This window comes from Trematosphaeria pertusa, assembly GCF_010094035.1.
Source record: "Trematosphaeria pertusa strain CBS 122368 unplaced genomic scaffold BU26scaffold_14, whole genome shotgun sequence".
Classification (NCBI taxonomy): Eukaryota; Fungi; Ascomycota; class Dothideomycetes; order Pleosporales; family Trematosphaeriaceae; genus Trematosphaeria; species Trematosphaeria pertusa.
Genome location: NW_022987225.1, coordinates 580127 through 607992, shown reverse-complemented (window position 1 = coordinate 607992; position 27866 = coordinate 580127). Strand labels below are relative to the sequence as shown.

The 27866-nt window shown below is 53.2% G+C and overlaps 7 protein-coding genes across 7 annotated transcripts; 3 read left to right on the top strand and 4 right to left on the bottom strand.

Annotated features, from left to right (window-relative positions):
- Positions 1–1095: 1095 nt before the first annotated feature.
- On the top strand, positions 1096–7195 carry BU26DRAFT_508739 (uncharacterized protein; the record flags this gene model as incomplete). Its single annotated transcript, XM_033827107.1, has 9 exons — positions 1096–1518; positions 1568–2150; positions 2196–3016; positions 3067–4080; positions 4537–4600; positions 4655–4722; positions 4793–6835; positions 6892–6998; positions 7051–7195. 9 exons carry the CDS (start codon positions 1096–1098, stop codon positions 7193–7195), a joined length of 5268 nt encoding a protein of 1755 aa, XP_033679754.1.
- A 391-nt stretch (positions 7196–7586) lies between these two features.
- On the top strand, positions 7587–8561 carry BU26DRAFT_85404 (iron sulfur cluster assembly protein-like protein 1). Its single transcript, XM_033836412.1, has 3 exons — positions 7587–7820; positions 7951–8244; positions 8320–8561. Exons 1-3 carry the CDS (start codon positions 7676–7678, stop codon positions 8478–8480), a joined length of 600 nt encoding a protein of 199 aa, XP_033679753.1. The 5' UTR covers positions 7587–7675; the 3' UTR covers positions 8481–8561.
- Positions 8562–14345: 5784 nt separating this feature from the next.
- BU26DRAFT_85358 (uncharacterized protein) lies at positions 14346–17026 on the bottom strand. The gene is made up of 4 exons (XM_033836411.1): positions 15852–17026; positions 15554–15800; positions 15088–15497; positions 14346–15029 (listed from the first exon to the last, which is right to left on the bottom strand). The coding sequence occupies exons 1-4, from the start codon at positions 16835–16837 to the stop codon at positions 14474–14476; spliced, it is 2199 nt and encodes a 732-aa protein (XP_033679752.1). The 5' UTR covers positions 16838–17026; the 3' UTR covers positions 14346–14473.
- Positions 17027–20452: 3426 nt separating this feature from the next.
- On the bottom strand, positions 20453–21125 carry BU26DRAFT_85344 (uncharacterized protein). The gene has a single exon (XM_033836410.1). It carries the CDS (start codon positions 20840–20842, stop codon positions 20495–20497), a length of 348 nt encoding a protein of 115 aa, XP_033679751.1. The 5' UTR covers positions 20843–21125; the 3' UTR covers positions 20453–20494.
- BU26DRAFT_85343 (FabD/lysophospholipase-like protein) lies at positions 21126–23508 on the bottom strand. The gene is made up of 3 exons (XM_033836409.1): positions 23281–23508; positions 22664–23231; positions 21126–22615 (listed from the first exon to the last, which is right to left on the bottom strand). The coding sequence occupies exons 1-3, from the start codon at positions 23345–23347 to the stop codon at positions 21409–21411; spliced, it is 1842 nt and encodes a 613-aa protein (XP_033679750.1). The 5' UTR covers positions 23348–23508; the 3' UTR covers positions 21126–21408.
- An 807-nt stretch (positions 23509–24315) lies between these two features.
- BU26DRAFT_463483 (MOSC-domain-containing protein) lies at positions 24316–25692 on the top strand. Its single transcript, XM_033825128.1, has 3 exons — positions 24316–24520; positions 24577–25525; positions 25572–25692. Exons 1-3 carry the CDS (start codon positions 24407–24409, stop codon positions 25589–25591), a joined length of 1083 nt encoding a protein of 360 aa, XP_033679749.1. The 5' UTR covers positions 24316–24406; the 3' UTR covers positions 25592–25692.
- On the bottom strand, positions 25402–27812 carry BU26DRAFT_522515 (uncharacterized protein). The gene is made up of 2 exons (XM_033829807.1): positions 27199–27812; positions 25402–27142 (listed from the first exon to the last, which is right to left on the bottom strand). Exons 1-2 carry the CDS (start codon positions 27709–27711, stop codon positions 25793–25795), a joined length of 1863 nt encoding a protein of 620 aa, XP_033679748.1. The 5' UTR covers positions 27712–27812; the 3' UTR covers positions 25402–25792.
- Between the last annotated feature and the right edge of the window lie 54 nt (positions 27813–27866).

Below are 27866 nucleotides of genomic sequence, written 5' to 3'. Positions count from 1 at the left end.
GCAATTCGGGGCTGCCGGGGGCATTGCGCCCGGGAGGTGAGGGCGGGCTGAAAATGGGTCGAGAACGCTGGCCTTCCCACGCGCGGAAAATGAACCACGTCCCACAATAGCGTGCACAAGTCTTTCATAACCGGTCCCATTGTTCGGTCCCCACCAACATAAAGACCCCTCCTGCAGCGCTGACAGGCTGCTGCCGCGCCAGGACAGCGCTTGCAGGGGCGTGGGGCTGAAGAGAGCAGGTCGCGTGTGCTCCCGGGTGGACGCGACCGTAAACAAAGCCCGAGACCGAAAATATACGCGGTCCCGTGACTCAATCAGCCGGTTCTGCGAGCCTCTTGCATGGATAACAGACACCTTCCCCAGACTCGCGGGACAAAAGTCATGTTTCATGACCCTTGACAGAGTTTAGGCACGAACTCATGTCATGTCACCGTCGGTTGTAAAGACCCGTGGTTCCCTCGACAATTGCTCCTGACCACGCCGAACTAGAGGCGCGTGGCGGCGATACAACCGTGGTTTGAGTTTCCAGTCAGCAGAAGAAGCTGCTGCTTGGTTTGCCTGAGCATTGTCGAAAGCTTTAGAGGTGTTGCTCCATGCCCGAGAAAATCGCCGTAAATCCTTCGCGCAAAGGCCAATCAAAAAATTCGCTCGTGTTCCTCTCGCTCAAGATAATATATCTACAACACCTTAAGGTTTCAAATGTCGAGCTTCAGCCGCTTCTGCGAGCAGGACCCTTTGAATCTGTGACCGAGCCCGTGTTGTGCTGAAAATAGCAGATATCACACGGTATATCTTGCTGTCTAGGTGGGTGCTCAGACCGAGTGCAATTTAGAAGAGGCACGTGGAAGTGTCGTCGGCTTTGTCAATTATTAGTATGCAAGTTATCGTAGCCTAAACCAGGAAGAGAAACGTGTACTCATGAAAGTTCAGTCAGCAAGAAGGATTGCATGTGGGCAAAGTGGAAAGTTCGTGAGCGGTCCGTGCGTTGGTGTTGCGGGGTGGAAAAAGGTTCTTCCGACGCGGGAACTTTTTTTTTCCTTTCCTCACTCTTCTAGGCTAAGACATGAAGCACGTTACGCCTTTACAACATCCATGATGAGGGAAAAGGACCTCAAGAGAGCGCGAGATGGCTCTCATGGAGGACGCTATTCTGAAGCCCCTGCAAAGCGCCGCAGACACCTCAGTGAGGGTCATCTACAGTTGTCGAAGCTCTACGAGGACTTGGCTGCTGAACAAGACGAAGTACGGTTGGAGGCTGCTAAGCAGATCGTTACGAAGTTCTCTCCGCAAAGCCACCCGAACGCAAAAGAAGTGGAACAAGCTCTGGATCGGCTGATACGAGGCCTATGTACCCAGCGCAAGTCCGCTCGATTTGGGTTCTGTGTCGCTTTGACAGAGCTACTGCGCCAAATATTTGGGCAGTCTCAATCCTCAATTGAAGGTCTAAACCTTGACGTCTATGCTCTCATCCTGACAATCGAGAACAAGACAAAGGTTCAGGGTAACGTTGCTGGAGTGGTAAGCAATTTCACGGTTAGTGGCCGACTCAAGCTAACCAGGTATACAGGAACGAAGAGATCATCTCATTGGAAGACTCTTCGGATATAAGGCTGTTATGCAATCATCGATAGTCATCGAGCCTGAGCTGTCTTTGAAATGCTGGACCAAGCTTCTGGACCAAATCTACGAAATGGCGCGGGACGTTCCATGGCTTCGGGAGGAATGCTGCCTAATCCTCGTTGACGCTATCAAGACCCTAGGCTCCAAGTCCGCTTCACAAGAGTGTGCGCAGGAGCTCATACAACGCCTCGTCTCCTCAAAGCTCGTCGATACCCCTCAGGGTGTTGCAATCTGGCTCACAGTGCGAGCAGCTTATCCGGACGTACTTCCGACTGATGCTTGGCGCCATAACGATCCCCTTTCAAAGAAGGAGCGCACGCGGTTGGCGAAAATCATGAAAGAAGACTTCCGTAGCGCCTCTGGGGCGGGGAGCGATGAGGCTATCAAATCCGCCGGGGCTAATCCTAACCCAGTCTTCGCGTGGAACCTTGTATTATCTGAGGCCTTGCAGAGGGACATGAATAAAAAGGATGATCATACCGACGCCGACAAATCTGTGTTCTCCCAGTTGTGGCTTGACACCGTCGACAGTAAGTTCCCTTGGAGCTACAAATAGAAACATCTGACATTGCTAGGTCACTTATTCGCTTTGTCTGCGTCCCACGAACGCAAATCCTGGGGCTTCAAACTCTTCAAAGCCATGGTTGATCGGGTCCCCGATTGGGCTATTGCCGCATTGTTTAGTCCGAATTTCATGCGGACCTTGCTAAATCAAACCGTAAAGGCTGACCGCTTCCTCCATAAAGCAGCACTGCAAGCGTGGAAAGCGATTCAGCTCCGGGCCGAGCATTCGCCTGGTTCCACTTCTGCACTCTTCATTGCGCTCACTTCGAGAAATGGGAGTGCCGACTTTGGCACTAAGAAGAGTTTGGAAACCCTAGAGCACATCGTCTTGTCGTCTGACGATGGATCGCTGAGGAAAATAGTGCGGCATATGAAGGCCCTCATCCTTCGTCCGGAAACGTCGGAACAAGAGACTGCTGACCAGCGTCGACGAAGATTTGCGGACCTGCTTCTGAGCATTGTTCGGCATGATAAGCGTTACGAGGACCTTGGCTCCAACTTCGTGGAACAGGATAATTGGCTTCGGAATATCCTAGAACTCTTGGTCGAATGTGCTTATTTCGTCCCCAGCCAAAGCGCAAAGACGAGCAAAGTCCCCTTGCCTCCAATCAGCGACTCCAATAGGAAGATGTTTCAGGAGCGGGTGTCATCGTGTCTAACGCGGCTGCTCAAGCTGAAGGACCTTTCTCGAACATCTATTGCTACAATGGTTCTGGGAATGATTCGATCCAAGGCTACTTCCAAGGCTCTGGATCCGATATTCAAGGCCGACGAGCCCGTCTTAAAGACAGTCAAAAGAGCGTTTCGAACGCTGGATACCCTGTCTTCCGAGGTATGTTGTATTCCCTTTCGTTACTTCTGTCGCTAAATTTGTCTCTGCAGAGCTCCACGGCGCCGGCTACGGAAGGTCTTATCCTTCTATACTCTCTAACGCTACTCCAAGTGTATAACGGCGATGGGGACGCCTTGTTGATGCTTGAAGATTTGGAGTCATCCCGGGACGCATTACTTAAGACAACGAAGGACACGGCAACGCATGGCCAGGAAGCTTTTGTCGAGATCGTACTGTCTTTTTTGGGGAATTCTCGCACCCTCTTCCGCGAGATTGCCGAGGATGCTTTCGCGGCATTTGTTGCCAACATTAGCCCTGAGGGGTTGCGCTCGTTGACCGACATACTCGATACGGAAGAAACTCTTGAAGGGCAGAGAGAGCTCTTCGCGCAAGACGAGGAGGACGCACATAGCGCGAATTCCAGCAGTGATACGGAAGAAGCATCAGACGTCGAAATGCTTGACGGTGAAGGTAAAGGTGCCGATGAAAGCGGGCCGGAATCTGATGAAGAATCGTCAAGCGAGGCGGAAAGCGGTGCAAACGACGGCACAGGTAGCGATGCGGAAGAGGAGGACGAAGAATTAGTCCACTTCAACAATATGCTATCCATAGCCTTGCAGACATCCAACCCTGCTTTGAATGGCAACGCATCAGAGAGCTCGGAGGAGTCGGACATGGACGACGAGCAGATGATGGCACTAGACCCTCATCTTTCGAAGATCTTTCAGCAGCGACAACAGACACCCCGCAAGAAGACGCGCGAAGACGCAAAACAGAACATGATCCAGTTCAAAAACCGAGTCCTTGATCTCCTCGCTATTTTCTTCGAAAAGGAGCCCTCGAGTCCGCTGGCTCTGGAAGCACTGCTTCCACTCCTGCGACGGACGCGAAGCAAGGCGAACCAGCAGCTGGCGGAGAGAAGCATGAAGCTGCTGAGGTCGTATTTTGATATGCACGCAAAACACAAGGCTTCCCTCCCGACGCCAACCGACGTTGACCCAGTCTGGCAAGTGCTGCAAGCGATTCACGAGGAGGGCAAGCTAGGGGATGGCGGTAACCTGCATGTGAGTTCGTGCAGCGTTGCGAGTCTGCACGTTGTCAAAGTGTTGGTCGCCCTTGATAGGACCAATTATTCCCGGGTAGTAGATATATACGCCCAGACCCAGAAGGACTGGTATTTGGGCGGGAAGACAGGCGTCCGGCCAAATTTCATCACGCAGCTGATGAACTGGTCTGCTCAAACGAAGACCTACGAGGAAGAGTAACTAGGCCTATAGACAGCTAGGCGCTGATACCCTGCCAATCAAATGCTGATATCGGAATATTTTGTGCACAAAGTGTTTGATTTGTTTAGGGTGAAATGGTGCCTGCCTAGAAGTGCCCCGCCATGCCAAACTGGAGCTATGGAAGCCTAGTCCCGTCATACCGCACCCCAGGAACCCTCTCCAGCGGACTTTCCCCGCTAGAGCACTCCTTCTACCTCACACACCTTTTTTTCTCCTCACGCAACTCCTCTACAGCTCCAGTCTACGCCCCTACTGCCAGCGGACGCAGAGATGGCTTGCCCGCACGTCAACGCTCCGGGTGAGTTCCCCGCATTCACATCTTAATCCGCCTCACAGTATTGACAGTTTCCAGAGCTCCGCGCCCCCGGCCCAACCCAGTCGGTGTACCGTGAAGACTGCACGCAATGCTTCGATTCTATTGTAAGGAGCTGAATGGAAGCTGAACGTCGTGGCGTGTGCCGGGAAGAAACCAGACTGACAGCAGCTCCAGGACGACCCCACCGGCCTCGATGTTTGCCTCTTCTGCTTCAACGGCAGCTGCACCGGTGAGCGAAACCACTCCGCCCTCCACTTCTCCTCGACGCATCATCCACTCGTCCTGAATATCAAGCGCACGCGTAAGAAGGTGAAGCGCGACGAGCCTCCGCAGAAGATCTCCAAGCTCGCTATCGCAGCCGAGACAGAAGCCGACCGCTACGACACAACGACACAAGTCAACTGCTATGCATGCGGCATCAATGATGTAGCCAAGACCTCGGGGAAGCTTCCTCAGGTGGTGGATGCGGTTTTGAAGGCAAATACATTTGCGCGGCAGGAGGAAGTCAAGGCTTGGGAGCAGGAGCTGACAGCCTGCGAGCACACGCTATGCCTGGAGCAAGATGCGGCGCGGCAGATTGAGTCCCAGAATTTGGGCCACTGCTCCGCGTGCGATCTAAAGGAGAACCTGTGGCTGTGCTTGACCTGCGGCAATTTGGGCTGTGGCCGCGCTCAGTTCGGTGGCATTGGTGGCAACTCTCACGGTCTCGAGCACACCAAGACCACGGGCCACCCTGTAGCAGTCAAGCTAGGATCTTTGACCGCCGACGGAACGGCTGACATCTACTGCTACGCCTGCGACGAGGAGCGGATCGATCCGGAGCTACCCAATCATCTCATGCATTGGGGCATCAACATCAAGGACAGGATCAAGACAGAGAAGAGCCTCACGGAAATGCAGGTTGAGCAGAACCTGAAGTGGGAGTTTTCGATGACAACGGAGGATGGCAAGGAGCTGAAGCCGCTGTTTGGCTCGGGATTCACCGGCTTGAAGAACCTAGGTAATAGCTGCTATCTTAATAGCACCCTCCAAGCCCTATTCTCGATGCCAGAGTTCGTGGAGCGATACCACCATCCCGGCCAGGGTCCTACGGATGCACCTCAACCAGCGGAGGATCTTGAGACCCAGCTTCGGAAGGTCGCCGATGGGTTGCTCTCTGGACGCTATTCGAAGCCAGATAGCGATGTTCTTGTCTCAGAACATACTCCTGAGGTCCCACACCAGAAGGGGCTCGCGCCCGCTATGCTCAAACATCTCATTGGACGAGGTCACCCTGAGTTCTCTACCATGCGACAGCAGGACGCATTCGAGCTGCTGCTACACCTGCTGAAGCTCGTTTCACGATCTACACATGTCGCACCTCTCAAGGATCCTGTGGATGCGTTCAGGTTCGTCATGGAGCAGCGGCTGCAGTGCATCAACTGCAAGAAGGTGCGCTATCGCCAAGATGAGCAAGAGAATATCTCGATTCCAGTGCCCATCAGGAGGATCCCCAAAGATGCGAAGATGGAGGTGACGGATGCCGAGGGTAAAGAGAAGGAAAAGGAGGAGTTCGAGCCAGTCACGCTCAAAGAATGCCTGGATATTTTCACCGCGGATGAGGCAGTCGAGCTTACCTGCAGCGCTTGCGGAAGCAAGGCTGGTTTCACCAAGAAGAGCATGTTCAAGACGTTCCCTGCGGTATTGGCTGTGAATGCGCGTCGCTTCGAGTTGGTCAACTGGGTCCCTACGAAGCAGGATGTGCCCGTCATCGTAGACGACGAGCCATTTTCGTTCGATGCATACCAGTCCAAGGGCGTCCAGGAGGGCGAAGAGCTCCTACCAGAAGATGGCGACACGGGAAGCACTCCGAAGTGGGTCCCCAACGAAGCCGCATTAGAGATGCTGGAAGCAATGGGCTTCCCTCGCGTCAGGTGCGAGAAGGCCCTGCATGCGACTGGCAACGCCGATCCGGAGGCTGCTTCTAACTGGCTCTTCGCGCACATGGAGGATCCTGACATTGACGTCCCGGTAGACTTCAATGCTGGCAGTGGACAGGGAGGTGCTTCGACTGCGGTTGATCCGGAGAAGATCGAGAATCTGTGCGCCATGGGCTTCAATGCTCCACAAGCTCGGCAGGCCCTGAAAGAGACTGGCGGTGATATGGAGCGCGCTGTTGATTGGCTGTTCAGTCATCCCGATGCGCAGGGCGACTTCGAAGGAGGCGGAAGCTCGGAGGTATGTCATTGCTCGAATAGACCGATTACAGATGCGGCTAACGCAAAACCGTGCAGGCACCAGCCGACGCGAAGGAGAAGACACTACCAGGCAGTGATAAATTGCCAGCAAACTTCCAACTCCAGTCCATTGTCTGCCATAAGGGCAGCTCCATTCACGCCGGGTAAGTACAGATAGTGAGCGCCTAGTCTGATGGCGTACTAATCTGCGCGCAGACACTACGTCGCATTCATCCGCAAGCAGCTTCCTGACGAGCAATCTGCATCGTGGGTGCTCTTCAACGACGAAAAGGTGGCCAAGGCGGGCGATGTGGAGGAGATGAAGAAGTTTGCATATGTGTATTTCTTCAGGCGTTTGTAAGACATGGGGTCTAGGTCTTGCATCTACAGGGGACTAGCATAGCGGACGGCGCTTGAGACGGCGGAATGCCTCGGATCATTCTGGGATGTTGTCGCACTTTGCGGGGTTGGCGAAGAGGGAACACGGGCAGCGCACGCTTCCAACCAAAAAAAAAGAGCCAGCATAGATAGCGGAGTAGAGGAGCGCATCCAAAAGATGTGATCTGATTAAGATGCGTGCGTGTCATGGTTCCGTCGTCGGAGTGAAGTCTCGGCCCGGAGATACGACTCGGCATTGTGCGCACGGGCCACACATATGTCATGGGGCGAATTCGCGAAGCGTGGGGTTCGGCCGTCTTTAAGAAGCTTGAGCCTTTTCTTCCTCGTCGCCGTCACCACCTCGCCCACACCCACGCAACCCCTCTGCATCCCACAACGTCCATTGAATCCCATCGATTGACGCATCCGACACACGCCGCCGCACCACATACGCCCCATCGCCATGTTCAGGAGAGTCGCAGCCGTCGTGCCCGCGCAGGCCGGCAGGGTGATTTCGACAGGCGCCCGCCCGAATATCGCTTCTCCAGTCCGCGCAGCAGCATCCGCCACAGTATCTGCCAACAGCCGGCGGCAGTACCACGAGAAAGATAAGTGTTCTCTTTTCCAAATTTGCGATTGCGAGCGATGTCGCCGGGGTTCGGACTTCTCCAGCATCTCCGAGCTCATTGGCGCATCCCGCAAATTTCTCTTCTCGACGCAAGGCTAACGTTCTCTTACTGCTGGACCACTACAACAAGCCGCGAAACGTTGGATCGATGTCGAAAACCGATACTGATGTCGGCACCGGCCTCGTCGGCGCTCCCGCGTGTGGCGACGTCATGAAGCTTCAGATCCGGGTCGACCCGTCGAGCAACACCATCAGCGACGTCAAGTTCAAGACGTTTGGCTGCGGGAGCGCGATTGCGAGCTCGAGCTATTTGACGGAGCTGGTGCGGGGAATGACGCTCGAGGATGCTGCGAAGATCAGGAATACGGAGATTGCGAAGGAGCTTTGCTTGCCGCCTGTTAAGCGTAAGTCGATTCTTGATGATGAAGAGGGGAGAGGGAGATGAGGAGAGATGAAATTGGATGCTGACCGTGATGCAGTGCATTGCTCTATGCTTGCCGAAGACGCAATCAAGTCCGCCATCTCGAACTACTACACGAAGAACCCGACCGCACGGAAGACGGACCTCGGTGGCAAGTCGGCGCCGTTGCCGAAGGTGGAGGTCGAGACTGTGATGGAGCCGAAGACCGCTACGGCGTAGGGGATGAAACAGATTGATACCAGGCAGACAAGGAGAGGCGATGAGAGATGATGAGACGGGATGAAGGTGTACACTATATCTTACCTTGATGTTTTCCTTGGGTCGGCATCAGGTCCCTCGCTTCTTCATTTGATGGAGCTGGAGGAGTTCGAGCGTTTGGGATGGATGCTTTGCATCGAAATTGGAAAAGTGCTGGGATGAGCGTGGTTGCTCACGCTGCAGGTCCCACCATATCACGTACCTATATTGCCCTAGCAATCAAATCATCGAACAATGGATATCTGAAAATCTCGTCGTGCTTGCATCTCTGCTATTGAACCCTGTTCATGGGGCAGGCTGCATCTAAACAATGATGCCGCCGGTATGCATGGCGAATGTTGAGCACATTGATGGTGGTGTAAGGTTTCAACGTTTTCCAGCGCCACTGACCGGTTTTCTACATCCCAGGCACGTATTACTACTCCAGCTTAGCTTGGGACTACGGTGTGTCTTCTATGAGCTGAGTATCACGCCACTTCTTTGGGTAAGTGCGATCTGATAATCTGATAGCGCTGGCGAGGTGGAGGGCGCTTGGCGGCTTTCGTCGTCAATTATCCTCTTCTTTTTTTGGTCTTATTGTGTAGACTAACACATTTGGGCACGTAGGTGGTGCTGAACGTTTTGTAATTGAGAAGGTGGAATTTTTCTGCTTTTCTCTGCTTGCCAAGTTTAGTTGCCCTCGGACGCTGTGCTGCACAACGTCCTCATTTCGGCACTCCTTGTCTTCTATTTAATTGGAGTACGGAGTTCTGACTTGGTGATCCAACGGCAGTGTAATCTGACCTAGTCTAGTACCATGTTGCTGCAGTCTTTCGTTCGATTTCGAAAGTAAACCAGGACACGACTACAAATGTGCAGCACCATGCGCCTGCGCCCAAATTCAAACGCCGAGCCATCTCTAGAAGCTCTTCCTGAGGAGATTACACTCCATATCATGGGGTCCACGCTAGTCCACGGGCCTTGTTGGGATATCGTTTTGCCTACTACTCATTATTAGCCTCAGCCTCACGAACCGTTGTTTCCATCAGTTGGCTGCTCCTTTGTTGTACTGTATGGGCCCTACGACTTCTCCCGTGGGAGTCACGATTTCTTCCTCTGCGCAGTTGTAACGACCCCCGGCTCTAGAAAAGTATGTTGACGGGTTGAATGGCAGGGCTCTGCTGGGTTAGAATGTGAGCCGGGAAAGGCATTAAAGAAGCTGTTCTAGGACGGTGGGGTTGAGTTCCGGATCGATGAAGGGAGTTCGTCCCTCGCCCTCGCACTGGTAGCCTTCCGGGCTTCTACGATGCGGTTTCTACGCACGGGCACGCTTTGAGGTACTGCGCCCTTCGCCCGTGGTGTGATGCTCTTCGAACTTGAGCAAGACGGTGTCTATCGATGAGACTAGTATGCAAACGGCCGGCAACGGCCGACAGTGCTGTTCGTACATCTCTAGGCTTTCACGTTGGCGTCCATCATCACCGCCGTATTCGGTGCCTGAGCGCTTCCGCGGTGGAGCACTCATGTTCTCCGATTCTCAACGCGGTTCTGTCGCTTCCATTGGTGCTTATCGCCTAGTTTTCTGGCCCACATGCCTTTCCTGTTTAACTCCGAAACGAGACTCGAAAGCTCCCCAGAGGTTATTCCGATGTTGAATCTCATTGTCCGAACATGCTGTCCCGCATGGGAAGGTGCGTTTACCCACTTTAAATCTCGGCGAGCACGGGACGGGGCAACATGGGAGGAATTTAAGGATGCTGGATTCAGCGGCTTCTCCTCCGCGCACAAAGCATAACGGGTTCTCGACGCCCCTTTCGAGAGCTACATCGCATCGCGTATCTTGGGATTTTGGTTCGGAGTGCGGATCCAGCTTCTGCACATGACGGTAATGCCACAGTTATTTGTCAGCCTCGCTGTTTCTAAGCCTTGGACTTGGAGTCTAAGTACGGGTTCTTTTCGCAGTGTTTTCGAGACGAGGAAGGGAGTGCGCACTCATGGTCTGAACGAGTTGAAGCTCTTAGAGAAACGAGCGCTCTCATGGCGGCGTTGTGGTTGAATATGAGGAATAGAAGGAGGCGGCGAGTCCATAAGAGCGAAGAAGTCGGATTAGAAGGCGAAGAGGGTCCAACCATGAGCCCGAACCTCGTTCATTTTTTAAAGGACGGGCAGCACGCCATGACGTCAGACGTTTTGCTTTTTTAGAGGTCCATTGGGAAGGAGGGCAGCGAGGGGATCTTTGTGAGGCGGTCGTCTTCTTATACACCGGGGCCGCGGGTGATGGCGGCATGAAGTGGAATGGGCATGCACATTGCTCAGCCCGGAGGGCTTCACGAAGTGCTCAGCAGTTACGAGTTCCGGATCGCTTCAGGTGTTGGAACTAGTGCAGTTTCTGTTCTGTCCCGGGAAGACTTTCCATGCCAGGACTGCGTTCAGAGCTTCATTCTCCCGGACTTCCCACGCATGGGAAAGGCTATAGCCCGATTTTGTCGTTCTGAAATGATTACTGGGGTATACTATGGGAGAGCGCTCGCATACAGTAGCGTGAATACCATTTGGAAGATCGAATAGGGACTGATCAGTGGCAGATGGATCTATAACTTTCGAGGCGGAGAAAGTACCGGAAAGGGGAACATGTCCTTTCTCGATGAGGCCCTTAGGTGAATGATCGGATACACACGCCATAGATATGGCTAGCATTCAACTCCAACTTGCTGTTTCCTCTCCTTCTAGAGAGAACTTCCGGGAGCGAGGCGTGTCGGTATCCCAAGTTATTTTTATTTGGATGTGTGAGTATGACTGTTTCTGCTGGCCGCAGTAGTCATACCTACATATTTAAATAGTCTCTTTTGCTTGTGGCCCACGTCCAAGACTGACTCTATGTAACACTAAGTAACCGTTTCTGACAGCACGGTCATACGAGCGTCCCAGCGTTATTTTTGAGAGGAGGCACGGCAGCGCTCGCGCTAGTATTCGGAAGGCAGCTCCCAACATCGAGAGTGTCAATATGGCTCTTATAACGACATTTGTTCCATGAAGAGTTCGGATAGGATTTTAGAAACCAGTTCTTTCTCGAAGACGGAAAGCTGCCACAGTCATGATCGGGAAGGATTCGGTATATAATCAAAAGATCCCAAGGCTCCCAGTCATAGAAAGGTTGGGGTCGAACTTTGAGCCCCTTGTGGAGGAAACGTGGATGGAGGGTGCCCTGGTTGTGAAGTATATATAGCTCAGTGCGTGGAGGCATGGAGTACGCGTTCTGGAGCGTTTAGACTGAGAATGACGTGGTGCCATTGCGGATTTTGGGTGTTGGAAACCGCGCGAAGGTAGGTAAGTCGTCGATATCAAATTGAAGGAACAATTCCGCAAGAGCGTAAGATATACGGAGGTCGATTCAAGCGGAGCCGCGCAGGATAAGGCAATTACAGTGCCTTGGACTGGAAACCGCCCCATGGGTCTGTCATGCTGAGTATTTGAAACTCAGCTTGATAAGGTAGTATGTGCTGTATCTTCGCCTCGCTCAACAGCGCTATATACCCGATAGCGCACATTTTTGACACTTAGATGCCAGCGCATAGCCCTTGCTGCCAGCGGTGTCTTTCATGAATGAAAGAATAACTTCGTGGTGAGAGGTCCAGGCATGGCGGTTTCAAGGCTGATACTTTGCTGAGTCGGGCTTCCAGGCTGAGTGTCATCCAGGTCGGCTTCGTGAACTTCGAGACCTTGCACATTCGGGTTGGCGGTGTTTCTCTCCGTTCTATCTTTTGGTCCTGGATCTGTCTTAAATCCATAGATGCGGTTGCGTATCTTTTAGACGTAAAGGCATCAGGAAAACCCCATGTACTAGGCCTATTCCCATTGCTTTCCGACGCGCATGCCTTGATGCTAGCAATGTCTTGGAAATCGCAAACACTTCACATCGGTCGGGTTCGAGGATTTCGGGTACATCCTTTCGCGCGGGAAGTTGTTAGGATATCTCTTTACCCAATTTGGTTGCTGCAAGCGGGCGTAACCTTCTTAGCAAGAGTTTTCAGATTCAAGAGGGTCAGATGACGCCCATCGTACAGGACTCTGCAGGATTTGGTCCGACAGACTCTGAAGCAGGGTGAGAAAGACTGAACGACCAAGGTGAGAGGTATATCTGTGCCTCAAGGAGCGGAAGCGGTGGCACAGCAGTTGATTGAGGCGGCTGCAATGCTTCCCTATCGAAGTCTTCGCGACTGGTGCGAACTCATCTCTTCGCATAGTGGGCTTTTCGAAACGAGTTCGACCATGTTTCAATGTTCTCCTCCGGCTGCTCCCACTCTACATGAATTGCCGTCCCTTGGGCTTCGGGTCATACCTCGATGCGGAGTTGAATATATACCGTGCCGTAGACACTCGGAAGCCGGGGCGGAGGTCATCCTCTCGTCCTTCCTTCTATTTTAGCAGGGATCCAACACCATGAGAATCTTGATATTGCGATTTTAGAGTAACTATCAAGTCGTCTACGGGGAAGGAGGCAGCGGGCAGGTAACAAGAAGTATTCGTATTCGATGGATTATAAGTCCGTCAGCTTACAACTCGCATGTAAACCCTGTCGATAGAAGCTTAGAATTGCCAAAGAGTCGGATATTCTGGGGAGAAAACCGGCCTGCGTGTGAGGATTGGTGAACCCCGAGGCTTTTCTGGAAATGGTAGACGATGGACACGAATTTTAGACACTGGTGGAGTCCCTACTGCTCCATGGAAGTACGCCTAATGCGATTTTGGAGATGCTTCGAGGTGATCATTTAGTGGTGGGAGGAGGTTTAGGAAGGAGGCTTATATGCCCGGGGAATGAAGCGCCGTTGCGCCGAGGAAGGAATCCCAAAACCATCGAGATTGCCTATGGCCATTATCTCGCTTGCCCTGAACCACTTCCCAAGCGGCATGTCCCACGCGAATCCACCTTTTGGTAACTACCAGTATCGCGTCCATAGTTGAGCTCTTAAGGACTTTTCGTCGAGACATGAGGAGCTAGGGCAAGAAGCGCGGGGCAGGCATCTTCATCTAAGGTATGCTGTTGAGAAACAGCGCGGAATCCAGGTCTTCATGTAGCCCCTTGTTGTAACAACTTTAGAGGACCATGGGGCAAGACGGTTGAAGAAAAAAGAGAAAGGGGAATACCTCGGGATTTATGCCCGAGCCACCGAGAACGCCGACGACACGGAGAACCCCGCTCTGGCGCTGGCCCGCAAGAACACCCTTCAGCCGCTTTCGAAGACACGCGCGTCCATAAAAGTAGATCATGGCCCTTTTCGAATAGGTCTCATACGCCATTCGCGTACGTCTTTTCGGCTGTAAGGTGCGCACGTGGAAGCAGTACGCTTTCCGGATCCGTCTTTTTCAGTCCCCAGTTCTCCCCCAGTTCTCCCCCAAAGCAGTCCATCACATATGGCGATAAAGGTTTTTGATCGCCGGGTCTGGGAATATGTGGTGTGGCAAGCAAAGAAGACGAAAGCAAGAAGAGTGTTATGGGCAGGAAGTTCAACGACATGCTGCAGGTGCGACTTTGAGAAATCATCTGACTGACATGGGTTCCCAGTTTATCGACTCTTGTTGGTTTGGATGACTGGGCCAGACCTATTTTCCAAATACATGTTTGGCACCTTGTGTGGACTTTTGGACCAGGAACTCGCCGCACCCACATGAGGTGGTGTACGTAATGGGTTTGAACAGCAGCGCGAAGCGGGGTCTCCATAATTTCGTCGGGTTCCAGGTTTAGAGGAGCCCAGATGGTTGTGTGGAATAAAAAAAAGAGAAGGGTGGAAGGAAAGAAGGTGGTTTATACAGACGGCAAAGACAGGAGTCGGAAGGAGAATGAGACGAAAGAGATATGAAAGTCCCAAAGGTATAAAAAGGAGCCCCGGACGCACGTGTCTCATCGCTAACGTACTACCATTCCATGGCCCTGGCCTCCCATTCCTGTGCTGCACTCCTTGCGCCTTCTTCCGGTTTCACACACCTCTGCTCGGAGTTTCATGCTCTCGTGCGAACGTCGGAATGTTTGCCGATGACTCCATCGGGGATACGGGAGACTGCTCCTCTTCCACCTCTTTGCTTTGGGCGTGTATTCCTTTGCCGCTTTGCTCCATCCTCGCTAGGGCAACTGATACAGGCGCACGTGGCATTGCAGTGCCTTCCTCCGCAACTTCATGCATCTCAATCACGGCTTCGAGGTCCTGATGACTTAATTGCGCGCTCTTCGAGGCAGTCTGGGGAGTCGATGCGAGGGATTCAGGGAGCTCCTTGTATGGCCTCCTTGCGACGAGACCGCATCGTTGTGTGGTCGGTACGGACTTGTCGAGATTCTTCCACGGATCTAGGCTATCTGTATCCAGGTTGGTCTTGTGTAGCTGGAAGAGCCCATCTGCGATCCAAGTCTTGCGCTTGAACGAATCGATCTTCCTCCATTTTTGGATTGCAGAAACGATGTCGACTAGGAACATGTTGGTGAGGATGACCAGAGTGCCAAGAGTAACGGTGACCACTAGCCCGTAGGTGTTTACGTTGCTGGCATGATACGACGTTAGGATTATGTGAAGAGAGTACAAGGTGCTTCGTGACTGACCTGAACCGTGCATTTGTCTTTGCACGCACCAAACCACAGAGCTCCCTGAAAGCCTCATTCGGCACGGTCAGGAACTGTTGCGCGGAAGCAGAGCCCGGACCGCGGGCGTAATCGACAATCATGCGTTGAAGGCTAGTAAGTGCGCGGTTGTGCATATCTTGAAGCTCGAAGACCCATTGATTCTTAGGTAGGGGTAGCTGTACGCCCTCCCAGGCGGTATTACTTGCTAGCAAGGAAACAGGCTGGGTGATGCCGGCATTGCCGCCATATATTGCGTTGACAATAATATCGACGATGGCGGATTGCGAGGTACTGAGACCGAGACCCTCCTTAGCTGCGGCAGCAGCAGGCAGGATGCCACCTAGAGGCGTGCATTGGCTGCCCTTGCCATGAGGATTACAGAATGTAAACTAGAGCATAGTGACATCAGGATTTATCCGGAAATTTTCGCTTGGTGGCAACATACCTGCTCCACGCACCCAACGGGGTTCAGTAAATGATCAGACCGGTATTCGGTTCGGTTGTAGTCCGTCGCCGCGACATCATGCGCTGAAAACCATGGATCATCGCATGGCGCTGCGAAAACCATATCATGAGCGGACAGGAAGAGCATGAATATATCTCCATCCGAGACGTTGAACTCTGCACGCGGCATGAAGGAAGATTGGTCTGGGAAGTCCAACCTTGGATCCACGAGGTAGTGGCGAGGCGTGCTGCAACAATTAGATAATGGCTCGTCGTACAACCACGGATACAGAGCTCACATCATAGTGTATCCAGCCCATGGTTGACCAGTGTAGTTCCGCGCTTCCGCAATATAATCATAGCCGTCATTCCAGGTGAGGGTTCCCCAATCCCAGTATACATGATATCCCGACTCGCCGTTGGGGCCTGTCTCGTTTATTGTCCTTGTATATAAATCCGGCTTCAGGTGAGCACAGGTAGTGACTTTCCGAAACATGACGTTATCCTTCCCGGTGTTGATGCCTAGGACTTTGTTCGTATCCAGCTCGCCAGTGTCCATCTGCAGATTGCCGTTTGGAGAGGAACAGGTTATGGTGTCGAACGGGCATGATGCATTGGTCCGGGAAGAATATGGAATGGAGGTCTGTGTGAAGGCTTGGCAAGTAGGCGAATCCGCAGTCGCGCTGTTATTGTAACATGTCCGAGCGTAGATACGGCTGAATTCCGTCACTCCCCCCATCCATCGCTGATTCTCCACCATGAATTCATTGTCGGCCGCAAGGATCATCTCCTGGCTCGGAGTCTGCCAGATGCCGCATTTGTCGCCACGGAGTAGTATCTCAACGTCGGATGTCTCCACGATTACCGAAGAAAGGATGCCAGTTGCAGTGAGAAGGCACTGGAAGAGCAGGGGGATGAGGATAGGGACAGCTGCCAGCCACCACCATCCACGCCGATGGCGACGAGTATGTCGCCATGTCCATGCGATTTGTAAAAAGTGCCAGAGGGTTTGGCCCGGCGAACCATTATTCCTCAGTGAAGCGTCTTGTTGGTACTGCAAGGCCGTCTTCGCACGATGCGAAACGCGTAGTTGGTGCCAGACGAAAGAGGCGATACCCCACAGGTGCTGTCCAGCAAATTGGACAAAGAGAGCGATGAATGCAACGAGTATGACGCCGTTGGTAGAGGTGACCGTAACGTTGGCTCCATGCACAGGCCCCTTCGATCTGTCCATCCATGAGCCGAGTTGGACGTCCGAGTAGGAGACGTCAGCCGCGGAAGTCATGATGAAAAATGTATAGGATAACGTCCGATTCTCCTAAGGCGATGGGTAAGTTGCTTCCAACCGTGCTCAAGGCAGCGGGGCATCCAGGATTTATAATGACCGGACTGCAGGATCGCCCTCAGTCGAGGCTTCTCGCAAGGCATCCTCATATCTGCGAGATAAGGTCGCGTCCCTTCAAGCTGTTATTTCTGGTCAACAAACCTCAGCCTTCGTGGCGATGTCCAAAATAGAGACAACAGTAAGACGGTTCCTTTCCCGAGCGGACGGTCCGCCCCCGCATTTGGGATAAGGCGTAAGAAGCTTGCATGTGTGCGACGATAAGCTTGTTTACAGGATCGCTTCTGATTTGTGGGTGGGAACCATCGGGTTGTGAGAGCGCTTAGACCCTGCCGAAAGCGAAAGTATATTGAGTGATCGTCCAATATGGCAGACAGTGCAGCAAGGCTAGCGTATCAGGGAACGAGGACATCGACTGCGTCTTTTCATCAGCTTTCCTGAAGATACGGTCAGGGCCCCCAAAAACAAAATGAAAAGAATCGGCAACGTTGACATCCGAGTTGGGGGCCCATGTTGTACAATGAAGAAAGGGTGTCCAGGTGTGAGAAAAAGGAGACGTGTGAGGTTTGCTCGCTGCTAGTAAGCAGATAGGCTTAGCGTGGATTTTCGCCTTGGCATACCTAGATAATTGAGGCCTTCTCATATGGCTTAGCTCTCTAACATCACCAACAGGTACGCTTGTACGATGGTTTGTTGATGTCATGACCATTTTGATATTGTAGAATCGGATGCTTTCTGGATGACTGCCAGCGCCTCGCTTCTGAAGACCCGAGATCGACGTTTCTAAACATGCGTCCGCATCCATAGCTTCCGGCGTCTTCAGCTTGTCGAGACCGACTTCTCAATGCAAGGATATGCGGGAATAGAAAGACAAGAATAGATGGGGGTTTAAACATCATGGCTACTACATCAGCGATGTTCGCCGTGATGTGGTGGAAAAGGGAGACTGGCAATGGTATCGGTCTACTGTACTGTAGGACGAAAGACTGCCCAGGGCGGTCTGCACAGGATCGAATGAGGTAAGGTTTTCTTCAGTCCCCACGTTTCGTCCATTCGTGGAGGTTTTTAGCCCAGCCATGTAGGAATAGAGCTATCATTTCCAGGAGCGAGCGCCACGGCCGAGCTCCATAGTTGTTGTTTAAAGGGATTTTTAGTGGATTGTGTTTGAGGCAAGCGTGAAGAAGAGAGCTTTTGTGAGGAAGGGGGAGTATTTATACCTTAGGAGGAGTCCGATCCAGTAGCCGCCAGCCACAGGAGCGTCGTAAGCCAGCCAATGTGTACAAAGATAACGATGACGATGACCAAATTACTCATCTCACGCGTTCTTTGTATTTTGTAAGTGGTTGGCTTTTTTGTTCCTCATGCTTCCCTCAGGAATCAGAAACATCGCCATCTGTGGTTACCTTCCAGAATCCGCTCTATCGGGCTATTTAATGCAGCCCATGCTTGGGTACCTATGGCGTTTTATACCCACCGCGGCCCCCGGGTCCCATCAGGGTTATGGCACTGTGGTTTCAGAGAACGGTCCCGCCTGGGTGTGCGTGTAAGGAAAAGTAGTATCGAAGAGCAAAAGCTCATATACGCTGGCAGTGATTTGAAGTAGCGCGACCAAGTACAGCACGGAGGCAAGAGATATCACACCTCATCATCAAGGACCACCGCATTCTAGCTCTACAGATGCCGCTCCGAACCACCAGAAGCTTTAACGGGCAAGTGGGAACTCCACCCATGATACTGAGCAAAACTTTTTGAAGCCAAGCATACATCAACGTCTTCGCCGTCTTCAGTCCCGCCTATAGTTTTGCTCGAACATACTTTATAGACCGCCGCGGCGCTCCTGTCTCCGTCAAGCCGATCAAGCATTCTTTTTAGAACATTGCTCTAGAGAAGTGCGTGGTGGGAATTGAAAATGGGGCTTATATATACCCTACGAGGTAGCTCGGTCCAAGACCGCGGTATACGAAGACTTTCGCCCGCATAAGCTCAAGTGAAGGCTAGCCCAGAAGTGGTGATGCTGGCAATCATCACCACTCCCTTCAAACCCATGGACCCCTCGGCCCCGAACCGAGAAGTCCAGCCATGTCACGTTTCCGCGACACCTTTTTTTAGAGGAATGAAACGGCCCGTCACCACCACCAGCGCATCGCGTCGTTTTAGTGTCAAAGTCCGGCACTGTGCGTGGAGAAGAAAAGAATTCGGAGTCGGTGGAAGGGTATATATACCCTATCGGACTATTTAGCGCCCGTTGAAGCCATGAGCCTGAGCGAGAAGCTAGGTAAGACCGAGTCTCCAATCGCCAGCGCACTTTTGATATGGCGCGGAGATGGGAATGCGCACTGCCACGAGTGCTAGCAGCGCCGCCTGAGCCCACCCCTGCGAAATATATGGGAAGCCTGGTACTCCCCAGCCAACAGACGCGAGACCTCATGATCCAGGCAAGCGTGCATTATAATGCGAGTCTCGAGCAGACATTTATCGAATCTTGTCGCACTTTTACTCCATCCAACATAATCCTCATCCCATTTCTCATTTCCAGGAGAAGCGCGAGCGAGCCTCCATAGTCTATATATTCTTCTTCTTTTAGAGAACGAACTGCGGAGATGTGTAGAGAAAACGAGAGGGAGATCGGAGCGGCATGGGATATCTTGACTCACGCGCACACTACTCCAGCCATGGTCTTATAGTGTGTCCCTTTCTGGATCGGCTATGCCGATGGAGCTAGGGTTCTGTCATTCCAGCCATTCTCGCTTCAGAAGGCAGCTTCTAGACGACTACAGCGGGCCGGTGTCCATACATTCGTACGCGAGACGCTTTTAGTGTCGGAAACTCGCTCAATGTCTGTGGAGAAAACCAAGTGAGAGGCACAGGAAAGGGGGCTTTTATACCCCAACAAGCCGACAATCTAGCCCGACGAAGACTTATCTAAGCAAACTGAGAAGTATCAGCAGAACCCCAACTCAACATAGGAACGCACTGCTGCTGCTCATCACCACCACTTCTTCTAGCCCAACACTTCTAGCCCATCTCTCTTCCCTTCCCCATCACCCACAACGGACGCTCTAGCAGTCCAACCACGCCGAAGCCGGGCATGCATCTACTCATGTCCTGGTTTTTAGTCCCACCATCGAGGAGGTCCTCGTTTATTTTAGACAAGCACAGAGGCCAGTCTCCATCGCCCATTGCATCTTGTCTTTTTAGTGCCGGAAGACGCCCGGTATCGTGAAGGGAAAAGGAGCGAAGAAGCGTAGAAGAAGGGGTATTTATACCCTCTCCGGCAAAGAAACACTAGTCGAAGAGACTTGAGTAGATCGCGCAGCATCATCAAATTTCCACCTCTATAGATCAAGCATCGTTGTGCCCACCACCTTCACCCCTCCTCCCTCCAAGCCCCCCAATCCCCTCGAAAGCTCCAAAGCACACAGCGCTCCAACATCGCAAACCAGCCAACCCACGCGCGACCGCAATCCTACCGTCTAGCTCCGAGAACCGACATATTTCGCCGTTCCTGAGATTTTAGTCCATCCACCCATGGAACTCCTGATAGACCTTTTAGAGACGGAGCGAAGACGACACACGCATTATGAGTCACTGTGCCCAATTTTAGAGCCTCATATCCGGCCCTGTGCGTAAAGAAGAAGAAAAACAAGAGAAGGGCGGGCGGAGGAGGGGATATATATACCCCTCCCTCCCTGACAGCCATCTGATCTGACCTTTCCCTACGCCTCGAGACGCCAAGCGCGAAGAAATTATGTCCAACGCTAAGATGATACTCACCATCACCCTTCTCGCCATGTAAGCCACACCACGAACTGCACCACACCACACCATCAATCCAAGCGCGCAGCCAGCGACGCACACATCACGCTTTGAGTTGTCGACTTCTAATCCAGCCATATTTTCTTGCTTCAACTTTTTTTTCAGGAGACCAAGGCGAAGACCAAGCTCCATGACCCTGCTGAAAGCTAGTTTTAGAATCCACCTATAATATTGTTGCGTGAAGAAGAAAGGAAATCTAGAACGGGGTACAAGAACGGATATATATATATACTCCAATGCAGCCCGTTAGCCGCTAAGACGAAAGAAACGGAACGGAACGGCGGGAGGCGAGGGAATCCGGATGAGAGCGGAAGGCATCGTTATTTGGGTGATGACAATCACCATCATGATGATTTCGACCAACGTAAATTACGTAGGTGGAGCAAGGAGACGGACTATAAGCGAAAACGAAGAAACAGTTCAAAGGGTATCTGTAACTATGTACTCACGTACTCCCAACCATCAGTATTCCATCGAGCATGCGCGAACCCGCTCGAAACCCAAGATCCAACTCACATTACGCCGCCACCAGTAACGTGCTGTAGCCACCCCGGGCCTGCCAGCCAGGGCGCTCGCGCCAAAACCCTGGAAGAGGAATCGCACACAAATAGAAAGAAGATCGTTACCTAATTCGTTAAGCTTCGACTTGACATCATAGCTTCGTGATTCAATTGCGATGAAACAAACCATGACGCGCATCATCGTGAGTACTCAGGTTTCCGCGCCCTATTGACCGCCGGCGGCCCATCCGTATCTGGATATGGCAAGGGCGCACCAGGCGGCGGTCTTGGCAACGCGCTCGTTGGTGGTGGCATCGTAGGCGGCCCCGTCATGCTCAACGGCTTCGCACCCTCCTGCAGTGGTGTCTTCGGCGGCCTCGGAGGCGGGCTCTGTCGATTCGGTTCTTCGAAGCTCAGCCTGGGCGAGCTGTGTAGCGAGCTCACGTTGAATTGGTCGTTCGACCGCCGACCTGGGGAGACAAGTTCGCCAGAATGGCGGGGAGGGAGGTCGGTGACTGGTTGCGGGTATTCGTCTGAGGAGACGATGGCGAATTTGTCGCTTTCGGGGGTGCGGTGGTAGCCTGAGGGATGGAGGAGGAAGTCGTCTGGAGGGTTGTCGGGATTATTGGAGGAGTAGAACTGGGGCGCGACTTCTTCGGCGGGGAGTTCGACCGCGATGGGAGAAGCATCCGGGACGGGTGGGAGAGGGCGCTCCCAGGGATTCTTCGCGCCGTAAGCCATTTGCCCTCTTTCTGCGCGCTCCCATCTTTGCTTTGCGCGGTATATCCTAGCAAGCTTCGAGGCGGCATCGAAGGTCTTGCTTTGCACATCGTTATCCGAAAGGTACATGCGCGTGTTGGTGCTGATCTCAGCGAGGCGATTCCACTCGTTCATTCCGAACTCGCCGACACCCACATTGACGTTTAGGCGGTAGTAGTGTTCGGGATTGACTTGTCGCTTCGCTAGGTGATTTTTCATCGCCTGATGTGTCTTTTCGCAGTCCTCAATCTTGCTGATGAGCTTGCGCCTCGCTTCGGCGAAATCGCCCATGCCGCTGGAGACGAATCCTTCCCACCACAGATGCTGCTGTTGGTTGGTGCCCTCTGGACGCTTTCCAGTCCCTATACTGATGAAAACACCAACTTCGCGCCCCGGCCATTCGTTGACGACGGCTTCATCGAGAATCATGGGCGCAGGGTTGTATTTGCCGGAGCCTTCGTCGAGGAACAGGGATTGGCCAACTTGGATCGGCTTGAAAGCGAGAGCAGTCGCACACGTTGCCCGACCAGCTTGCCATATGGTAGCGTTGGGTTCTATCGAGGTCTCTTTTCGCGAGTCGTAGGATCGGAGGAGTATCTGGCCGCTGCCAGCGTTCTTCGTGCCTTTGTAGACTGCCGTGACAGCGCTAATACAGTCAGCATATTGCCAATCGCAAGCATAATCCTCTACTCACGTCTTTGTGCGCTCCTCTCTCTTATCGTACAGCAGCGCATTCGGGTTGCCCCACTTCAAGGCGGCCATCCGCATATTCACGGGTGTCATGCCGATCTGGCTGTACCTGCTCGCCGTACTAGGACTCCTCTGTACGCCATACACGCTATTCGGCGTCGCGGGGTCCCTGACATCCGGGGTAGACGACATGGCGCTCGCATGCTCGCTGTCATTCCCCTCATCATCGTAAATGGTGTGTTCGCGTACACACTCCATAATCGCCTCCTCCAGCTTTGAAGCCTTGAACAGCGTCGATCGATACGGTATGCCGGCGAACGTCTTGTCCGTCTCAAACACTCTCTTCGTCATGCGCACATATACATCTTTACAGGTATCCAGGTCCAGCCGCAGCCTTCCCAGCATGATGGCAATCAGCCCGCCCGTGCCCGTCCCGGCGATGAGATCGAAATGCTCGCATGGCTTCGGTATTTCGTGTCGCTTCGGCGCTCGGCCTTCTGTCTCGACAAAGGTCCGGTGCATGAGCTCCTGCAGTATGATGAGCATCGAGTAGCCGCGCACGCCCCCGCCATCTGCCCCGCGTCAGTGCCTGAATTCTGAGAGAGCGATCAATATGCGTACCTAGGGATAAAATGCGCAAGGGCGGGCCCTTGGTGGTGTCTTTCCGCCGGATCCCGTTGTTTGCCATGGCGTAGAGGGGAGCGGCGGTGGCTCCGGAAGGGTGAGTGACTGGTTCGAGGGCTGAGAGCCTCGTGAGGCCAGATCAGAAGGCCCTTAAGAGAGTCCGCGCGTGAGTCTCAGCTCCTGACCGCTGTTTGTATTCAACCTGAGAGGAAATATTCTGTTCTGCGACTGTGGATGCAAGTAAGGGCTATGTAGCGCGTTGGCGTCGCACCGCTAGCGGAGGCTTGACTAGGTAGAACGGCGAGGCTGACAGAACCGAGTACGTATGAACGGCGCGCGGAAGCGCTCAGCGATCGTGAGTTTAGGAAGACGGGAGTCGCGCGAGGTTAAAGAGCGGCGTGAAGACTCATAGGGCTTTGTGGTAGGTCGCACGTGGGCTTAGTAGGCGTCTTGTCGGTCTTGTTACTGAGCGTTAGGCGCATTCCACGAAGGCGAAGTTTGAGTGCCATGCCGGTGACGTTTCCCGCCAAGCCCCACTCCAGCCTGCGAGAACCGTTCTTCGCGGTGACGAGAAACGTAATCGCTGCACAGCCACACTCGCTCCACCAACCGCAGCCTATCGCGCATCACCCTCCACCTCTCCAGTCCAGGATCACCTCCTCACCATATCCAACTTTTCACCACGATTCGGCTTTGCAGCGAGGGATCTCCGCCCCTGCAGCGGGCCACCGTGCAGCCGTGTCGGTTTCAGGAACTTCCTTCACCATGCCCTAAGCGATGCGGTGGACCCCCAATCAGCTGTGCGCAGGTGACTTCAGACGTAAATCTTGAGAAGCGCTGCTCGGGCTCTCCGAGCGAGCTTGCATTTCTTCAAAGAGGTTTAGATGACAAGACGGAATGGAATAACGCATGAGCGAGATCGCATCGTAGGGCGTGCAGCTCTCCCATGCTTATAGTTGACCCCGCTTAGGAAAGCGGATCCCGCTACTAAACACCCTCGGGTCTTATCGTCCACCGCTCTACATACCGACGCTAATGTGAAGTGCAGCTCGTATATATCTTCCACCGTGCAGCAGCCGATTTTGCCTCCCCTCGCCGTTCCTCCAGAGGTTACCCCTCCATCATGTACCCGCTCTACCTCACCGCCATTCTCGCCACGAGTGGCTTCTTGCTCTATCAGCTCTACAGATTCCTGCAACCTCAGCCCCATAAAGGGAAAGTGTTGAGAATCAGCGAGGTACTCTCCCCGGATACCGTTGAAGGTTGCTGTTTGAAGCTGATATCCGCGCGAAGATCTACCTCTACCCAATCAAGTCCCTCCGCCCAACCCAACTCACCTCAGCCCTTGCCACCAAGTATGGCTTCGAGCACGACCGAACATTCATGCTCCTGCAAGCAACCCCAGACGGCTACAAGAACATGGCCGTGTCCCGGTACCCAGAGATGACGCAGTTCCTGACGAGCATCGACTTTGACGGCACGGGCAATGGGACCATTACCGTGACATTCCGAGCTTTCGGAAACGAGGCCAATGTCAAGACCTTGACGATCCCACTCGTGCCTAAGACTGCGAAATTGGAGCCGTTCGAAGTGAATATGCATAGTAGTCCAGCGCTGGCTTTCAAGATGCCGGCCGAGTACAGCGACTGGTTTTCTTCGTGCTTCGGCTATGAAGTACTGTTTGTGTACCTGGGCGACAATCGTCGGGATGTTCTCTTCCAGGATCTGATACCAGGGAAGAACCTTTCCTGGATATCCAGCGCAGCGAAGGTTATTCCTCTGCTGACCTCGCCAGCAACCCACCGCATCACTTTCGCTGACTGCGCTCCGTACCTGATCATCTCGAAGACTTCGCTTGCCGATGTAACCTTACGGCTTCCCAAAGGCGAGGAAATGGACGTCACCAAATTCCGGCCCAACATCGTGATCGAGGGCGCCGAGGAGCCGTGGGAGGAGGATTTCTGGCGCAAGATCAAAATTGGAGACGCTGAGATCATCATGGCGCACAACTGTGTCCGCTGCAAGAGCATCAATATCGACTATGAAACAGGGAAGCCCGGTACTGGCGAATCTGGCGAGGTGCTCAAAAAGCTGCAAAAGGATCGGAGGGTCGATGCAGGGGCCAAGTGGAGTCCAGTCTTTGGGAGGTACAGCTTCTGGAACCCAAAGAGCACTCCTCAAACTTTCAATGTCGGAGATAAGGTGAGAGTGATGGAGCTGAGCAAGCAGAGGACTATTTGGAGTGAGTTAGACCAACGCCACGTTTACGCAAGGCTAACAGATTCCAGCTTGGCCAGGCTTATCTTGAGGCTGACTTGATGAAGGTTGCGATGGTTGCAATTTTACATGCCCACGGGGGTTGGTTTTAATGATGAGGATGCCTGTGTCGGCAATGACGGCGGAGCCGGCCGATTCGGCTAGGATTCTGAGCGCTGCATCCCATTTCGCCTCGGAGCTTTCCCGGCTACTGATGTCCACATTTCGACCAGTAGCGCAAGCATCCAGCCTGCTATTCTCTGGGTATCAGCCCGTACACTGCGCTCAGCATATGATAGCCGCTTCGAAAACACACGGATCTGTGCTGCTCCTTCGCGAAGAGGTCAAGACAAGATCTGAGTGTATTCATTATAGTTTGACGGGGTGGTATCGTGCCTTCCGATGTTAAAGTCGCAGCCAGTGGCGCATCGGTCCGAAGAAGGTGAATGCATGTCGTGAGGGCGGCTGCAAAGAAGTCCAGCATAAAGGGGCGCCCGATCAGATGAACGTCGTGTGGTGAGCAGAGATCGTCGGACAGCTCCCGCTGATGGATAATGAGTGCGAGACTGCATTCTAGCGAAGACCAGTATGAGGTAGGATACAAAGTGGGTGCTTCCGGGTCGAGGGCATGGCGACGGTGTAGGACGAGCAGTACGCGACGGAAGAAAATGTCGACAGTCGTGGATAAGATGTCGCTGCCTCCTACTGCTGCGGCATGACGCATCGACTGCCTGACTTCCAAGTCGTATTGCAAGACCTCGTCGTAGGTCATGACGTCGATGCTCGAGTTGATCCTAGCCAGGAAATGGCAGATGATAGGAAAAGAGGTAGGAAGCACCGAGTCCCAACAGTGATCTGCAGTACCATCACTGCTCGGCTGGACGGTGGTCAATAGCGCATCATGGGGTAAGGGTGATGTCTGGCCTGTAATCAAGCCCATTTGAATGTCGAGATAGACAACGATGTTCCATAGCCGACGACGCAGTATTCGCTCTTCGACAACGCCTGGGATGTCGCAGCCGGGTATGTAGTCCTGGTGTAGAGTCGTCATGAGAGACAAGCGCACAATGAGGCCCATGATGTTCCAGCAGGAATCCAGCGCCCAGCATGTCGCAAACGCCACCTGTTTCGCGACTACCAAAAGACACAGCGTCCTGATGTTGGCGACAGAGGGCCGATACATGTAAGGCGTCCTGGCCAGGCACGCTTCGCTGGCGAAGAAGAAGTCAGCAGCCAGCTTCTCATCCCTGCTCGTTGCAAATGCACCAAGCCCCAGTACTGCTAGGTATTGTGCAAGCCAGCAGAAATCAAGCTTGTCCGCAGCCTCCCAGTACCGCTCTATCTCGGTATGGAATCTCTTGAGGTCAAAAATAGGAATCGAAGCATGATACAGATGGCTGTAGTGATTGAGATAACGTGAGGACTCGGATTTAGAAGCCTGGAGGAGGACGTGTATGCTGTCGAGCGAAGAATATCGTGCTGATTCAGGGGTCCCGAACGGGAAGTTCCCGGGAAGAATAAGATCAGATGAGCAGTCGCCCTGAGAATGTTCCCGGATCGCCATCGTGAATGGTGGATCAGCTAGACCAGTTAGTGATTCAAGCTAGGGCTGTCAGCTGGCGACGATCTTGGATCCGGGTAGGAACCTAAGCAGCTTACCCGCGATAGAAGAGCTCTCCAATGGCTTGAGCCACGCTTCCGTAAAAACCAGGTGGTGACAACGTATTCTGGGTCTTCCCCAGCGACGACGACCGGGCCATAAAGAGAAGATGGCGGATTGGTGTGCTGCACCCTATGTGTGTATATGCACGTTCCCGCGTGGCCAGAACGGGCACAACGGCTGCAGCAAGGCTGTTTCTTGTCGCATTTCACCTTTAGACGATGGCATCGAGTACATGATAGACAGGCTCGATCTCGTCTCCTGATGGCTTTTTCGGGCACTGATCCGCTATTCGAAGAGCCAGACGGTCCGGCAGAAGGGGTCGAAGCTTCGACGTCGGGAGAAGCCCTGCCCGCGTCGACTAGGGTGGAAGGCGCAACAGTACTCTGCGGTACAGCGTACCGGCATGGGACACCTGCAAGTTGACATCGAGTACAGCTCGGTTTCGTCTTGTCGCATCGCCTCTTCAAATCACGGCACCGCACGCAGGTCTGAACTTCGCGAGGCTGCATACCGCGTTTCTCCTGCCGAGGATAGGGAAAGAAGAGAGTCGGTGATAGTCGGGCTGGCGATGCGGGTGAGCCATGATGTTTATTAGGTGGATGGTAGTGTGGTGCCGTCGTCAGTGCTCTTGTCCGCAGCTTCCCACCCGCTTAACGCCGATCTT